This window comes from Equus caballus, chromosome 16 (genome assembly GCF_041296265.1).
Source record: "Equus caballus isolate H_3958 breed thoroughbred chromosome 16, TB-T2T, whole genome shotgun sequence".
Lineage (NCBI taxonomy): Eukaryota > Metazoa > Chordata > Mammalia > Perissodactyla > Equidae > Equus > Equus caballus.
In genome coordinates this window covers 96,679,574-96,697,301 of record NC_091699.1, presented here as the reverse complement: position 1 = coordinate 96,697,301, position 17,728 = coordinate 96,679,574, and the positions used below count along the sequence as shown (strand labels likewise).

The 17,728-nt window shown below is 48.7% G+C and overlaps 2 protein-coding genes across 2 annotated transcripts; one reads left to right on the top strand and one right to left on the bottom strand.

Moving 5' to 3' along the window:
* Positions 1-514: 514 nt before the first annotated feature.
* Positions 515-2,927, bottom strand: RAP2B (RAP2B, member of RAS oncogene family). The gene has a single exon (XM_014731928.3). The coding sequence runs from the start codon at positions 2,478-2,480 to the stop codon at positions 1,929-1,931; it is 552 nt and encodes a 183-aa protein (XP_014587414.2). The 5' UTR covers positions 2,481-2,927; the 3' UTR covers positions 515-1,928.
* A 42-nt stretch (positions 2,928-2,969) lies between these two features.
* On the top strand, positions 2,970-10,405 carry LOC106781852 (WAS/WASL-interacting protein family member 1). Its single transcript, XM_070236970.1, has 4 exons — positions 2,970-3,169; positions 3,239-3,986; positions 4,618-4,773; positions 9,751-10,405. The coding sequence occupies exons 1-2, from the start codon at positions 2,970-2,972 to the stop codon at positions 3,873-3,875; spliced, it is 837 nt and encodes a 278-aa protein (XP_070093071.1). The 3' UTR covers positions 3,876-3,986; positions 4,618-4,773; positions 9,751-10,405.
* Positions 10,406-17,728: the final 7,323 nt, after the last annotated feature.

Genomic DNA, 17,728 nt, shown 5'->3' with positions numbered 1-17,728 from the left:
AATCATCAACTTCAAAACCTCAAAAGGGCTGAGAGAGTGTCTACAACCCATACAAATGTACTGCAGAAAACACTACGGGGGGGGGGGGGGGGGTATGACTTCAGAGTTGGAAATCATCTTCCCCAAAGATGCTTAAGGAAAAGGAAAACCACTACCCTGCTAGGTTGGGTGGCCAGCTTCTCTCCCAGACCTCGGGCAGTGTTAGTGGCTGGGTTCCGCCCTTCCCCACCCACTGCGAGGTAAACTGCCCCACATCAGCAGAACAGACCCAATATCCTGCTCATCCTGGAGTCAGATGGTGGGCACACCTCACCGCTTCCCAGACCTTGGGGATCTCTTCTGGACTTGAGAAGTTGGGAGTAACATTACCCAACTTGTCACTGAGATACTTCTGCCTTCAAAATGTGACAAGCAACTCTTGGGGTCATCATGCACCTGTCCCCGTCCACCTCAGCCACGATACTGTATTAAATCAGCGAACGTGAAACACAGAAACACAAACGATCATTTTGGGTTTGTTTCTTTAAAAATGAAATTTGTATTAAAAGTCTTAAAATGAAGAGACAATGATTAAACGCGTGTCTGGAATTAAAAATTACAATTAGAATTCTTTTGGTACATCACAACAGTAAAATTTTGCTCTCTTGCTTCTGGAGGAACATCCTATAAACAGATAACGAAAACATTTTAAAAAATAATATAAAAAGGAGCTAAATACCTGAACATTCGAATAAAATGAAGCAAAAAAAAAAAAAAAAAAAAGAAGCCCATTGCAAGACATGGAAATTACATTAAAGGCTGGAAATAATACAGAAATTCACCAAACAACAGGCCCTATTGTCCTGGCTCCTTCAGGAAGATTGCGGGAAGGAAACTGGAAGTGGTTTGGGGAAGAGCGGATTCTAGGAGATGGTGGGAGGTTCACAGGTTGGCACCGGCTGGCACAGCTGAGTTTTGAAGGCACTCTGCAGACACAGGGGTGCTGGGGCCCTGAATCCCATTTGCAAAGTCTTTGTACTGGATTTTAAAGAGCTCGTCATCAAAATCTGTTACTGCCAACCAATAAGAACAAGAAGCTAAACTTAAACACACACACACACACACACACACACACACACAATAGTACACACAAAAATGTGCAGATCTGTAACATTTTTTTCACAGCTGATAAAAAAAAATACTACCGTTCTCCCCCAGACTCCCCTTTGATACAGTAGGTAAACAAAATAGATTTTTTTTTTTTCCACAAATATCAGCAGACACTTTCTGGCACCCCACACTGTATTGGCATCAGTGTTAACAGTCCCACTTCAGATGTGCAATACTTCAAACTGGATACACTGTAACAAGAACCCAACTTTGCATAGACATCCTCGGAATCGCAATCAGTCACGGGGTTGCCCTTCCAAGCTGGCAGAAAAGGAACCCGATCTTAATTTCCAGCCACTCCTGGAAAACAAGGAAAAAACAAAAGTTTCTTCCTCTCCTCCTGCTCCTTCATTTGGTTGTCCCGGACTTCTTCCATGTACTGAAAGCTTGGAACTAGAAAACGGTTGTTGACACACACACACACACACACAAAAGGTCCCCTCCACCTTCTCCCGTCCTCTTCCTCCCCCACCGCATTTTTTTCCAGGCTGAAACTTTCGCTCGCCGGCGTCAAGCTGCCAATACAGCGCCCTAACGGCTCCTTCAACGGGGAAATATGCGTCAACCAAAATCAATGAGAAACGTACATGCTGCACAGAGCCACGTTCCCACCGGGTCGCGGAGAGTCAGGGCGGGACACCCCCTCGGACACGGGGCGGAGGCCAGCCTGGCTCCCGGGCCACCCCGGCCCCGGCAGAGTCGTCTCCAGCCTCAAAGCGAGAAGGGGATCCCACTGAGCGGGCCGCGCGCTCGGCTTTGTGCGCGGGGCGCGCGGGGCCTCAGAGGATCACGCAGGCCGAGCAGCAGCCCTCGTCGCCGTTGGGCTGCGCCGCGTAGTTCATCTGCCGCACGATCTCGGCGAACAGCTCGTCCACCGAGGCTTTGTTTTTGGCCGACGTCTCCATGAAGGGGCAGCTCCACTCCTCGGCCAGGGCCTTGCCCTCGCCGTACGAGACCTCGCGCTCGCCCTCCAGGTCCACCTTGTTGCCCACCAGGATCATGGGCACGCGCTCGTACCGCTTCACGCGGATGATCTGGTCCCGCATGGGCTTGATGTCCTGGAAGCTCTGCTGGTTGACGAGGCTGTAGACGAGGATGAAGCCCTGGCCGTTCTTGATGTACAGGTCCCGCATGGACGCGAACTGCTCGGTGCCCGCCGTGTCCAGGATCTCCAGCACCGACGGCGACGAGTCCACCTCGATCTCCTTGCGGTAGAAGTCCTCGATGGTGGGGTCATACTTCTCGATGAAGGAGCCCGTCACGAACTGCACGGTGAGCGCGGACTTGCCCACGCCGCCCGAGCCCAGCACCACCACTTTGTACTCTCTCATGGCTCCGTCTTGCCGCGGCCCCGTCGGGGCTGCGCGCCGGGAAGGGCTGGGCTAGGCGGCCGGACTTCTCCCCTGCCTCCGCTCCGCAGGAACAGCCTCGGCGAGGGGGGCTGGGGCGCGGGGCGCCGAGAGCAGCGCGCGGGGGCCGGGCGCCGGGCGGCGGCGTGTCCCTGGGGCGCGGGTCCGGGGCCCCGCAGCAGCCCGCGGCGGACCGGGAGGACAATGCCGGCAGCCCGCGCGGGGCGACGGCGGCAGCTCCTGGCCGCGGCAGCCCGGGAGGCCGGGCAGGCGGTGGCGGCTGGCTGCGGAGGCGGCTGCTAGTGGCGCGTCGGGCCGGGGCGCGCGTGGCATGAGTGCCCGCAGAGCGTGCGCCCGCCGCCGCGGCCCATCGCGCTCTCCCCGCAGCCTCCGCGGGCCGAGGCTTCCTGCCCGCCGCGCGCAGCCAGCCCTCCCAGCCCCGCCTCGCCCCGCCCCGCCCGGCCCGCGAGCATGCCCAGTGCGCCGCCGCCCGCCGCCCGCCCCGCTGGCTTTCCGGGGGCGGGACTGGGGGCCGGGTGGGGCGGGGCCGGGGTCCGGGGGCGGGGCGGTGGTGGAGTCCGGGGGCGGAGCCGGGGCCGGGGGCGGGACGGCGGAGGGGTCCAGGGGCGGAGCCGGGGCCGGGGCGGGGCGGCGGTGGGGTCCGGATCCGGGTCAGGAGCGGGCGCGGGGGCTGGGGAGGCGCGGGTCTAGAGCCCGACCAGAACAGCGCGGGGTGGGAGGCGGCGGAGCGCAGGGCGGGACGGAGGGTCCCGGCGGCTGCTGCCCGGGCACGGAGGCTCTGCCTCCGCCTCTGTTATCACGAGCCCGAGGACTCCACCCCCGGGACCCGGCAGGGTGCGCCTCGGCCGGGAGACCGGAGGCGTGGGGGGCGCAGAGCGCTCTCTCGTGGTCTTGGTCCGCTCTTGCACACCGACCGGCGCGGACACCTACGCGGCCTTGTCGCCCCGGACAGAGACCGGAGTGCCGTCCCGACGGGGAAGGGGCAGCCCCTCGGGTCCCACCGCCTCCCCGGCTGGGGCCGCAGCCAGAGCTCGGACACCCCCCACGCCGGGTGGCCGCGGCGGGGCCGGGGGCGCTCGGGCGCAGGGCCGGGCCGGGCTTAGAAGTCGCTGCCACGGTCCGCACACCCACCCTTGGGCTCTGCCGGCCTCGCCCCAGCCCCGCGGGCCCGCGCAGTCCCCGCCCCGGCGCCTGCAGCCGGTCGGGCGGAGGAGGCGCCGCGGCTGCGATTGGGTGTTCAGGACCCGCGTGGAGAGGCGGGCGCACAGCTGTCCGTTCTCTCCGCTCCCGCCCCCTCCCGCCCACTTCCCCAACCTAGTCGTTTTGAAGTTGAGTGAAAAAATAAGAGGAATTTAGGCGGAGAGCACGGAGCTAAATATAGTCCTTTGTTGGTGTTTGCCAGAGCGCCCGCCTTCTGGTGCCCAGTCACGACCGTCCCTTACAGCGAGCAGAAAGGGCTGTTTGCAGGTCTGGGTCCTCAAGAAACAGCCAAGTTTCCAAGTTTTTTGGCGGGGAGGGGGACGGGGTGGGACGTGGAAAGGGGTCACCTAGGAATCCTCCCACCCGAGGGGTGGGGAGTGTCGGGGCTTGCCCTCGGGAAAGGTCTTCGCTCTCGGGCGGCACCTGCGGGGGTGCCAGGGAGATGCCCCGACTTGCCCGAGTCTCCCTCCCTCCCGGCGCCCGGGAGATGTCGGGACCTGCAGTAGGCTCAGCGAGGCAGCCCGAGCAGCGCGGCCAAGGGGGTGGCGCGGCTGAGCTGCGTGCGCCCTGGCTCCGCGTCCTGCCTGCCTCTTGCGATGCCACCTCCCCCTGGTTTGGCCATCCGCAGCGGAGGGGTGGACCTGAGGGTGCCAACACTTAGTTTCAGCGCCTGAGGCCACGTTTGCGAGTTAACTTCGAAAGCGGGCTGTAGCTCGCAGTGTGCGCGTCTGCGGTGTGGACGCCTCGGACCCGGGACGGCGGGACGGGGGCAGCAGCCGCCGCCTTGGGTAGGGTGGGTGGTGCCCACCCCTGCGCCAGGCCGGATGCTTGGTGGAGAGAGTGTTGAACCTTGATCATCGAAGGGCTTGCATGTAATTATGCTTATATGATTCTCCAGCTGGGGAGCAGCTCACACCGTTTACCCACTGTTTAAGGCCTGCCAAGCGTCTCACAGTGCTGTCTCATGCACTCATAGTAATTATTATTCCTACTTTAAAGATGAAGAAACTGAGGCTCCAAGCTGTGCCGTCACTTGCCTGAGACTTCACTGCCGGTGAGTCGACGAGCAAGGATCCCAGCCCAGGGGTTTGGCAGCAGAATGTGGTCCTGTAACCATTAGGCGATAATACCTTCTCACAAGAAAGAAGTTTCCCGGATTTTGCTCTTTCCTAGGTTGTATCTTGAGGTAGTGTGATCAGACTGGCTCTTAACCCCAAGCAGGAGGGACCTCTGCAGCCCTCTGGCCCTGCTGTGGCAGTGCCCCTTCCCACAGGGTCAAGGAGCCTGGCTCTCTGCCAGACCGTCGAGGTGGTCAGAATTGCGGAATCCCATGCCAAATAGTACCAAATTCTCGTGCAGGATCTGCTTGGGCTCAGAACTCACCTCTGTGCCCAGGAATGGGTCTTGGTTTGAGAGCGGACAGTGTTTGGACCTGTGGGCGGAGGTGTCGGGGTGGGGGGCTCCAAGTGTGGGGAGAGGGTGGTCAGTCAGCTTGCCTTCCCCCCGCCTCCCTCCTGTCCTTGCAGGAGGCCAAGAATTCATAATTCACACCTTGCCATCCACGTCCTTGCAGAGCAGTTTTTGTCAGGGTGAGAGGATACATCATCTTTTAAGTTTATCTTTATTTATAACTTAAATACTTCGGTTAATGGTACGTGAGTCTCTCTTTGTCCTCCTGCCCACAAAGGGTAGGCATGGTTCTGAGAATGAGGTGGTAGAAAATGCTTTGTCCTTGTAGGCCTGGGGGTTAAGCTCAAGTGTTGGGTATCCATTATTATCTGAGACCTTGGGCCCGTCCCCTAAGCCACCTTCGTTTCCTATCTGTAAATGGTGATATTTAAATTTGCCCTACCCACGTGCCACACAGGAGCCTTGGTGAAAATCTGGTGCCCAAACCCCTCATTTTACCTTGGAGAGAGCTGAGCAGAGTTAGAACCCTGGTGTGCTGGCTGCCCTGTTCATGGTGCCAGCCGGTCCTCAGGGATAATACTTACCAGATAATGGGTGGGCACAATGCTTTAAAAGCCGCAGCGCCTGGTAAATGCATGACAATTACTATCCAGACCCGGGCGGCCCACAGCTCCTTCAAGAGGATACCTGCCTCAGGGCTCCAGGAGCCATGCAGGTGAGTGTTATCGGTGCCTCTCCAGGACCAGAAAGATGTCGCAGTTTGAACACAGTCGTCCCTTGGTATCTGCGGGGGATTGGTTCCCAGACCTGTACCAAATCCGCGGATGCTGCAGGCCTTCAGTGAGCCCCACGTATCCGCGGTTGAATCCCGGGACCCGGAACCCGCGGATGCGGAGGGCCACCTGTACTTTCTCTCAGGGATTCTTCAGTAGCAATTTTTGTTACGTTCAGATGGTCTCCCGCAGAAGGATTTGCGCTGGAGCTTTGGGATTCAAAATGAAGTGATGGGATTCCTACGGCACAAATTATTAAGGTCTGTCGCTTCCTCCTGTGGAATCTGGTCGGAGTCTATTTACCTGGCTTGTGGAATGAATCATTATCTATCCTGTACTGTAATTATTTACATGTCTGTGGAATGCCACCCAGCGCCATGTGAATTCCTTGAGGATAGGCTCCATATCTGGCTTATCTTTGGAGCCGACTCTGTGCCTCATAACACCTAGTCGAGTGCCTACATAAGAGGCCCTCCATAAATATTTATCGATGAATATATATGAATGGCATTTTATTCCTTTTCCAAACTCTGTGTGTGGTGAAAGATTATATTAATCTTTGGTGAGACAACATTTCCTGGATCCTTAGAAAAATGCATGCAAATCTTTCAGTCTCTGTGAGTCATAAGATGCTGGGGTGATCAAAGTCTACCCTTATTTGGGGGGAAACGCTAAATCAGTGCTGTCTTGGGGAAAGATACCAAAATGTCCAATGGAGAGACCCTTTCTCTGAGGAAGATTTAACATTTGCAGATAACACCGGAAAGGCATTTCTAGAAGACAACTTGAAGTAAAAGCTAGCGGTAAGGATTGCTTAACCTCTGGCTCTGAATTCTGAATGTCGCACAAAGGAGGGTCCAGCCCCCGGCCTTTGCTCACAGGGTGGGAGGCTGAGCTTCTGTGATGCTGGGATGGGGCCTTCAAAGAATTAGTAGATTTGTTAGAACATGTATCTTTTAAGTCCTCAAGAAAATAAGTACCCACCTGTCCTCTTCATTAACATAAAGTAGGTAGAGATTTATTTTATCACGTTCATAGTTTTAGCTGGTACCACCTATAGGTGAAGAAATAATTCCAATTTTGAAAACACCAAGGATAGGTTGATAGTGACCATGTGTCATTATTTTAAAGGGAAGTATAAATGTAACACTGTGCCTGGCGGAGTTCTCAATAATATCTAAGTACCTGAACATGTTATAACGTAACCAGGAATCCATGAGCACAGCAGACTGAGGCTATTTTATTTTGTCAGTGGTTTTTTTTTAACATAATCTCCAGTAATGCCCCTAAGAGTATTTTGTGAGTCAACCACGCCATCATCATTTCATACTGTTCATGTTAACACTGTGGGCAGCCGACTTGTAAGAACAATGACTTATACGACTTGTAATGAGATTTTGTCTCTTTATACCTTAAAAATGTCCTGAAATCCTAGCATGAGATGCCTAATCCTAGCAAGGTGTACCTAGTTTTTGTAATTTCAGCCTCTGCCTCTGTTACTTGTACTCTGATTGGTTCCTTTTTTCTATTGTGATTATTTTTCAAAGGAAAGTGTAGGAGGGACTTAAATTTTAAATTAAATAACCTCTTAAAATCAGTCAAGCTTTTTACCAACTTTTTGATAGGCCAAAATAAATAGGAGAATCAGTATAGCTGTTGTCTCAAGGCTGTTGTTTATCAGATTAGTACTGGATAGTGATCTCAATGTATAAATTAATGTACTGCATTATTTTCCATAATGCAAACAACTCGTCTCTCCAGGAAGCAGTTACCGTGGGCTGAGGTCTGACACACGCCTAGGCTGATGCCACACAACTGCTCAGTGGGTTTCAGTTCTGTCATAAACTCTTACTCATGATTTGGCATATTTTCATTCTTTTACCTGATTTTTTTTTTAAAAAAGAGGAAAAATAGAAAGTCTCTTCTCTCTAAGACAGGTACGCTGGCCTTTCTCTTAGGTCTCAGATTTCCCTGAGACCCCCGTCTTCAGAGAAAGGAACACAGCTTGCTGATGACACTGCTTTTACACGATAACTGTGTTTTCACTCAAGGGAAATTTTAAAGAGATTTCATTGATCGTGTTTTTTTCCTTTGAAAGCCCAGTTTCAAGTCTTAATCTAAGATTTGTCTCCCCAGAACCTCTGTTCCGGAGAACCAAATACAGCAAGAATGGGACCATGTCTTAGCTCCATTAAAAAGAATTTTCCTCTCACTTGCTTTTTTCTCACCAAACACCAGATTAAAGGCGCCCCCCCTTTCTCCTGCAGGGACAATAATCCACCACTTCCCAGGTGCAGTGGAAGCCCGGGGAGGGGGGGGGTGGGGGGGGGCGGGGGGGGGGGGGCTCCTGCAGCAGTGGCTCCAATGAGTCCTTCGGACTTCACTTCCTGGTTTTATGGAGACAATGAGGGCCTCCACTGGGGGAAAGGAAGTTTCCTTTGCAGAGCATTGCCAGCAGTAGGGTTTGGTTTAAGGAATCTGCCTGAGGGGGTTTTACTGGCGGTTACACAATCCAGCAATGGGAGACAGAAAGGTTTAGGAAGGTCACACACAAAACTGCAGAATTCAGTCTATTTAAATAATTTTGCAATTGTTACATTCAATTCTGTCATGCAACTTTGTAACTCTTCTGAAATTTTTTTCTTTTTTTCTGTTTTAAATCTTACATATAAAAGGAAGATTACTGTTCTATTATTCAACTATTGCAATGTGCACATATTACCCCAAAGTATAAAAACTAAATCCTTTCTGTTTAGGAATTTATGTCTTTAAAAAAACCTTATTGCCTTGTAGAATATAACTTTATGGAATTAAAAAGGAGTGATCCTGGGAAACTGATCAAATATTTTTGTGTTTCTTATATGCTAAATATTCTAAACAAGTGGGTGGCAGACTTTTTCTGTAAGGGGCCAGGTAGTGAATATTTCAGGGTTTGCAGGTCATACCATCTCTGTTGCAACTACTCACCTCTGCCCTTGTAGCACAAAAGCAGCCCGAGGCATATGTCAGTGAGTGGGCAAGGCTGTGTTCCAGCAGCACTTTCTTCACAGAAACAGGTGGTGGGCTGTTGGGCGCACAGACCCATGCTTTGCCCATCTCTAAACCGTGGATCGAGAAGGTTTGTTGCTGGAGGTCGGAGTTATTATGATCAAAATGAATGACTAATTTGTCATTAGTGAGAGCCATACTCTTGACCTTAGTCTGTACTAAAATGCCTCTCCAGTAGTGAAGATGTATTAACAGATTTGACTGCAGCTCCATACAATTTATGAAATATTCAGATTGATATTTTTACACGTGTAATGTAAGATTTGTTCTCAATGGTTATGGTATCAGCCAGTTTTATTGGACTTCTCATCTCTTTCTCATTGATTTGTAATTGTCAATTATGTATTATGGTGATGTTATGTAACATATAAGATATTATCCTATTAGTCATATGCCTTGCAAATAATTTTATCAGTTTTTAGTCTTTGATTTGTTTAGGCTTTGGTTTTTTTGTAAGGAAGATTGGCCCTGAGCTAACATCCTGCCGGTCTTCCTCTACTTTGTATGTGGGATTCCTCCACAGTGTGGCTGTTGCCTGGAGTAAGTCCGTGCTGGAGATCCGAACCGGAGAACCTGGGCCGCCGAAGTGGAGCACACGGAACTTTAACCACTCAGCCAAGGGGCAAGCCCCCTAGACTTTCTTTTTTAATTAAGATTTTTAAAAATATTGCCCTTTTGAATTTGTTCATCTTTTTCTTTATGGGTTTTTTTTTTTTTGTGGGTTTCGTGTCAGAAATAGAAAGATATCCCACACTCCAAGATATTTTATACAACTAATGTTTTCTTCTCGCATTTTTAAGGTTTCATTTGGCTTGCTCTTCAGCTGAAAGGACAGCGTCAGTAAAGATGGAGAGATTGAAATCCAAGCAATGGGGTGTCTGCTGGATAGAAGCTTCCTAGGAGAGGGCAGAGGAGGAGTCTGGGAGCTGGTGGGAAGGCTGAGGAAGCGTCCTTCCTCTGCATCAGGAGGAAGAGCCAAGAGACCTGAGAACTGGAGCTGAGAGGTGACAAGCTGAGGGAGCTCAAGCTGCCAGTGCGCTGCTCTCTGTGCGTAAACGTAGCCAGGCACCTGCTGCCAGAAGGGAGGCAGGCGTGGGTCCGGGAATCAGAGCAGAAATGAGACCGTGTCTAACAGTGACAGTGCAGCGCACAGCGTCAAGTTGCTCAGCTGCTAAATTTGGGTTCCATGAATTTGTGAATACGCCAATTCAGCTTTTTAAAAATTTTTTTTGTGAAGATTTCGATAATTCCTCTTAAGTGTATCAGATCAGATTCTGTTAAAAGTTCTGAAGCCTTTTGCTCAGCATATAAAAATAAATAATTATAAAATTAACTCCACATCTCCCATATGCCCTAATCCTTAGTGAAAATATACGTGCAAACCTGTGACTTATGTGATTAAAAATTCCATTACTAATGGGAAATTAAATGAACTCAATAAAACCATCTTACCTATGTAGTCTCTTGAGTTTCTCTTTCTGTCGAATGCTAAATTACAATAAAACCTTGGCTGCCTAAATTCAGAGAATGAGTCATTTTGAGTAGTTGAATTTTTGTTTAGAAAATGTTGCCGTTGTATAGGGTGTTCTGTCACAGCAGGAAAAATGTTTATATACTTTGCATTAGATAAGTAGTAAATGTTTACTGTGATAAATTTGGAATGTATAAAAAAGCAGAAAGAATAAAATAAAAATAGCAAATTACTCCAAAACAGAAACTTAACATTTTGGTCGATAGTCTTCTTGTCTTTTTATCATAGAATTATCTAGAATATAGGAGGCCCGTTCTAGTTTTCTCGTGACTGTTTTCACCAACAGCTCAGCGGAGGCCTCAGGTACTCTATAGGCTGCTGGTCAGGAAGTGAAACGTTGAGTAAGGCTGATATTGTAAGTATGGATTGATTGAAGGATTTTCTTCTCTTTTTTGGTGGTTTTGATGGGAACATGTGTATCTTATGTGCTGAAGTCATTGCGCAGGAAGTTGCTTTCTTGACGAGGTCCCTGGTGACAGCTGGCTTGGTTGTTCACCTGTCTGTCCTGAGGGCGGGTGCAGTGGGTCAGGTTCAGAACCCCTGGGCAGCAGGACTGAGCTACGTCCCTACTTGCACGGGCAGTGGAGGCTTCAGCTGCCTTCTCCCAAGTGGCTGGGTCTCTCTGGAGCTGCTCCTCCTCCTTGTGGCCCTTGGCACCCTTTGACGTGTCAGTGCGCTCACAGCACGGCGGGACTTCTGCGTCCTCAACACAGCTGTCTTTTCTCTGTCACTCTGCACCCAGGCTTCTTCTGTCTCTTTTGCCCCAAGTTTTTCCTGAGGCCTTAAAGAAATCACCCTCACTCTTCCCAAAGTTGTCCAAGCGTGTTTGGGAAACGATTTATGCTCAAGCCTGCAAATTCTTTATCAGAAAAAAAAAAAATAAGATTTTTTTTTGCTGACGTGGTTTCAGGCTGAAATTTTCTCTAAACTCTTCCCAATATTTGATTTGAATAGAATAGTAGACATAAGCAATATTTAAAATTGTATATTCATTGTAAGAATGGAATGGAAATTGCTGAATATTACATGCCTGATAAATCTACTTTCTCATTAAATCTCCTATGTAGTAAAGTTTCCTATCTTGAATAACACATTTTCTCTAGGCTGACCCAGGGAGTTAATACTCGGTGGCTGAGAGATAGAAATAATGTTCACAGATACCACTGTATTTCCTCTGGGTGAGCTGAATAATTGTGTAAGGACAGAATAGTTTTGTTATCCTGAGGTAAGCCTGTGGTTCTGAAAACATCCTTCATTACATGTAAATTAAAATGGTAGGAGGTTGGGTGTGAAGAGAGAGACTCTGACTTTCCAAGTGTCAGTTGTACAATGTAAGCAACAAGTAACACTCTGGGATGTTTGAGAACCATGCCATGTAAATTCCCAAATATTAAACTGTCAGCCCATTCTTACTCTGTTTAATTCAGATAAACTTTTATTCGTGTATAAAGCTACAGGTTAAATTAGCCAACTTTATATGACTTTTATGTGTCAAGAATTACAACTTGAGCCTAAGGTAGTTTCATTCTAAGATGCAGGCAAGCCAGGGAGGGAAGGCCCAGGACCAGTAAATCAGGCCAGTAAATGCACTATTCTGTAAGGGACCACTGGAGAGTAAGAGAAGAGATGGCTGAGTCTCACAAATGTGACTCAAGGGCAGCAGAAATCATCAAAGAGAAAGGAAGATGTCTGTCCACCGTGGCACCTAACCTCTGAGATTCCCCCGGATCTGCCTCCGCGAGACTCCCTGGGCACAGGAGCAGGCCGTTGAGGTGGCCAGGTGCCAGCAGCACTGGGAGCACAGCTTCTGCAGCGCTGGAGGCCAGGCCTGCAGCTTTGGTGGCTGCACCGGCGGCGTAGGGACCTGGGGAAGGCCTCCACAGCAGCACGATCCTCTTTATCGGGTGCCTGCAGAGTGATGTCACCTGGGACACCAGCAGCTGCAGCCAAGACCTCCCTATAATGAGCTGACGCCGCAGGAGCCAAGGCACCGCGAATCCCCCAGACAGTCAGGGAGGCTGATCCGACGGCGGGCTGCGGGGGGCTGAGCACTATTTGTGAGAATTAAGGGGGTCTGGACTTCCTGCACTGCTGTTAGAGGCTAAGACAAAATAATAATAAGATACGTGGTTGTGGTGGTCTTAGCCCTCAGCCGGTGTAATGTAGGAACCTATGTGACGTGGGAAATTGTTTAGAGATAAATTTTCATAACAAGCCACAAGATTTTCTAACATCCCTCCTTCCCTCAGGATTTGCTGACTTTTTTTTGGATGTCTTCTCAAGTTCCCCCAGGGGAAGGAATTAGGAATACTTATGGTGGCACTTAACTAGGAACCTGGCTAAGGGTAGGGGGGTAAAGAAATAACGGTCCGTTTCTCACTTAACAAGAAGTCTGGAATTGAGTTCCTCTGTCCTTGCTTCAGGGGCTCAGTGAAGAGAAAGGCCGTCCCGGAAAGCAATTTTGTTTCTGCGGCAGGAGGAAGCGGGGCTGAGAGACTGGGGCGCAAGGAGTACCTTCTGTTTTATCGAGAAACAGAAGTGTCCAGAGACTTCCAGTTCGTTTTCCTTTGCACAACTGCATTGCACGCCCTTCTAGCTGCAAAGGAGGCTGGGAAATTGGTATCTAACTTTCCTACCTTTTGCAGTGGAGGGACACAAGGGAGACATCAACGAAGGATGGTGTTAGGTAAGCCAGCCTGTAGTGTCCACCCCAACACCAAACTGCTATTGAGAAACCCAGCGCTTCAGACAGTTGAATTTGCACATAATTTTTTCATGCCTGTTCCATAAATACAGGGTGAGAGATAAGTACTATCACTTGTTTTTTTCATCGAAAATCACTCTTAACAGAGCCTTCTTTGTTTTCAGGTCTGGTTGTGTGCATGATATAAAGTTTTGTGACTAGGAGCTGTGGTCCTTCCTCCCACTGCCGAGAGTCACTGAGGCCTGCCAGGAACTGGGAAAGTGTGTTCCGGGTTCCCGCAGCATCCAGGTGCCTGCTGTCCCAGCCTCAGCCCGCGGCCACCCCGTGAGAGACCCCCAAGCCACAGCCCCCCACTGAGCTGCTTCCAGGGTCCTGACCTGCAGAAACTCGGAGATAATCAGTTTCTTATTTTAAGCTGCGAAGTTTTTTAGTAATGTTATTCAGCAAAAGATAACCCATACGACTTCCTTAAACGTCGATGTCATCATCTATAAACTGGGGATAAAAATGGTGGTTGTGAGGATAAGAAGATAGTGTATGCGAAGCTGCTCCACACGGTTCCTGCCACATCATGAAGGTGTAGAAAAAGTTAGTCGAACGAGCGTTATTGGTTTGTGGTCCTTTCCAGAGCTCCTTTTTGTTTTAGGTTAGCGCAGTCTTTAAAAATGTCCTTGCTCTCGCTTTCCAGGAGCGCTGTGTGGAGTACGCGGGGTCCCACCAGCTGGCCCTGTCACGTCGCCTTAGCACTCCGCTGCACAGAGGGACGGTGTGCAGGGATGGTGCTGTGGGTTAAGGTCACTTGTGTTTAATAATGGATGTCGCTTCCAGAATGCCAAACTGTAGTTCTGATGTGTCTTTAGGGGACACCAACTAAATAAAACATCATCCTGTTGCTATAGGTAGCTCCTGTCTCTGCTGGAAGCTGCCAGTGATTGTAATGTGCCCACTTGGGGCACGCACCCCACTGCTGCATCACTGATGGACGGAGGGCACGGTGAGGATGTCTGTGCACCCACTGCCAACTCATCCTGTCCCATTTCACTCTCTCTAGGCCGCTGCCCTTCCCACTGCCCCGTCTGCTCCAGTCACAGATGCATGGTCACAGCACAGTGGCTGCCAGCGTGCTGCGGCCTCAGATTCTCTCTGCTACTTTTCCTTTTCCTTTTTAAAAATTACTTTATTTCTTGTCTTATGCTATTTCCATACATTAACTAGTTTGTGCCCAAAAGAGTGAGCATGTATAAATGTATAAGTCACACACATATGTGTGTGTATATATAAACGTGTGTGTGTGGTGAGTATTCTATACACTTACAACACTTTTCTTCCCTTGGCCAACATAGCATGCTGGGAAGAATTTTTGGTTCGTTGAACTGTCCTCATTGTCACTTGGTCATTTGTGGCTGGATGCTCGGGGCCTGCTTTGCCCCAAAGCAAGGTTTTGTTGTTGTTCTTTTGGATTTTTAACATTATTCTGCATCTGCAGTTGTTCCCAAAGTCTGAGGGCTCTGAAATAATGGTTTCTGGAGAGGAGAGAGTGCCCTGTCATGGTACTCACGGGTCCCAGGCTCTCACATTCTAAACATCAGTATGCCCAGACTCCTAACTGGGTTGTTGCCTCCACTCCTGCTGTCCCCCAGGTAGCAATCAATCCTCGGAATCTAACAGATACAGCTCATTAGAAAGACAGATGAGAAAATGAATGAGTCACAGTGTGATGACTCTTAAAGCCCCAAAGTTGAGTGAAAAGAGACAGACACAACAGCATACATCCATACAGTATGCTTCTATTTATATAATGCTCATAAAAGGCAAAATTAAACGATTTTGTTCAGGCATGTGTAATTAGGGAATAAACCATAAAGAAAATAAAAAGGAATGGTCCGTACTAAGGGGGGAGCTGCACATTTGAATGTGTTTCAGAATGAGGGTTGGGGACGGGAAAGGCCACATAATTTGTGAGGCCCAATGACACTGCAAATGCGGGGTCCTTTGTTCAAAATTTATTAAGAATTTCAAGATGCAACAGCAGAACCTTGAGCCTAGGGGACACCCCGCTCTGCACCAGGCCCAGGGTCACTCTTGGGGGCTCTCCTTGAAGCCCACCCTGATTCTAGCACTCCTGGCATTCTGCTAGTGCTTTATCATTTTACTTGATAGGAGAAGGATCATACAGGTGTTTGTTTCAGAAAAAGCCGGAAGTTGAACATTTATGATGTGTGTACCTTTCTGTATGCTTATTCTGTTTTACAACTTTTTTAAAACATGAAAAACAAAAACAAATTGGAACTGATCGGAGCACTTCCTGCTCGAGAACCTACAAGATAGTTTCCCACGGAGGACAACGTCTGTGGCCCGACGCTTCCTCCATGTCTTCAGGTTTCAGGCCCAGCTCAAGGGCCAGCTCATTTACGAAACATCCTAGATTTCTTCCACCAAAAGGAGCCATTTCCTGCCCTCTGCTCCCTTCCCATTTTCTCCCTCTATCACAACACATACCTCTCACCCTCAAATCAGACTTCTTGGAGATTGTTTTTTCTGATGACATGGAATATTGGGGAAATAGTTCAGTCTTATTTATTTTCTTATTTAAGACACTATAGGCTGTTAGATAAGTGATTGTTGAATTTAATTAAAATTGTATTCAAAGATTATCATAACCCATGATAAAACCTAAACCATTCAAAATTCCTACACAATATACATCCTTAAACTATGCAACGATACAGCGTAACAAAGGTAAAAGTTTTTCAAACTAAGATATGGTGATTCACCTGGTGAAAAAATCTGAAAGAGGCGCCAGGTGTTTCTTGACATCATTCAACATTTTTCTGTTTCCCATATGGGATGAACCTCATAGCCATCTTTCTTAAGACTGTTTTAACATCGTAAATGTAAGATGCCATGAGGTTTTTTGAATGTAAAGACACCCTACATACCATTTGCACCAGAAACATGTTTTAAAACACTATTGCCCGCTATTCTCCTTGATTTTTTTCTTTTTTTTTTTTGTTCTTGGCGTATTTTAGCTCTCACTAACATTTTGGGTTCTTTTGATAAACATGTGACTTGGATATTTTCTTGCAACAGACAGATGGGCGTGTTCCCTGGATATTATTTCTAAAATGAAGAAAATGTTCCCCTTTAGCAGCATCGGGGTAAGATTTGGAGTTCTGTCACAGATTTAAAATATAGACAGAAGTAATCATGTCTCTCGCACATGAGGTGTCTCTGCAAGCAATTTTTTCTGTTGCTTTTTTATTTTCTCTGCCAAGCTTTGAAATCACAAATGAAGTATAGGTTCAGAAAAAAACCACTCTATAAAACAGTATTTGGGCATTTCCTTTTGTCGTTCATTTTTATGGATGTTCACCAATCGTACTATCCAGATGGCCAGGTGACAAGTTGGGGGTAGCAGAAAAGCCTTTTATATGCAAGTAACACTCTGATGAATAGACTTCTAATGTATATGTGAATAAGTATATTTTATTCATCTTTACACATAACTTCTCTGTACAAAGCATATCCACGTGAATTATAACACTTGGCTGGCAAACCTATGGTTACGTGCTCAATGACATAGACACACAGTAAAATCATTCGCTGAAAAATGTCTACCATTTCTACAGGATAATTCATTATAATCGACACAAAGATTTTAAATTCTTCTTCTCTTACTCTGCCAAGTGATCATGCACAAGGGAAAAAAGTCCACCTATCATTCTTTGCCAGAGATGATGACAGTCAGAGAGTGTGAAGTTCCATTAAAGGATTATTTATGCCATGTTTATGCCATCCCTTTTACAACATTTATCACCTAATGCCTGGAACCGATGCCCACAAGTGCAGTCAGACATGTATTTTTAAAGGTTTTTGCTTCAGTATTTCACTCCTCAACGAGCCTCGATGCTCAGCACGGGGTTTCTGAGGCCCTGCTGCTTCAGGGTTTTCATTTGTTGTTTCCTCTGCCTGGGATGCTCTTCTCACAGCTCTTCCCACAGCTGCTTTCCTCTCGTCCACTGAGATATCAGCTCTTCAGAGGAGCCACACCGAGCTCCATCTCAGTTAACCGCACTCCCTTCTCCCTGAGTCACGCAGCCAGGAGTTAACGCAAAGACATGTCTCAGTCCATCCCGGCTGCCATAACAAAGTCCCACAGACTGAGTGGCTTATCCACACAGAAACTTAGCTCTCACAGTCTGGAGGCTGAAAGTCCAAGATCAGGAGCCAGCAGGTGAGGGTCTGGAGAAGCCCCCCTTCCAGGCTGCAGACGGCTGACTTCTTGCTGTGTTGTCACATTGTGGAATGGTCCAGGGAGCTCTCGGGATCTCTTTTATAAGGCACTGATCTCATTCATGAGGGCTCCACCCTCATGGCCAAAGCCCCTCCCAAAGGCCCCACCTCCTAACTGGGCATTAAGATTTCAGCATAAGAATTTGGGGGACACAAACGTTCAGACCCTGGCAGGGCATGTCTGTCCACCAAACCTGACCCTCCGCTTGTTTTTGTACAACCCACGAGCTAAGAAGGGTTTTAACTTTGT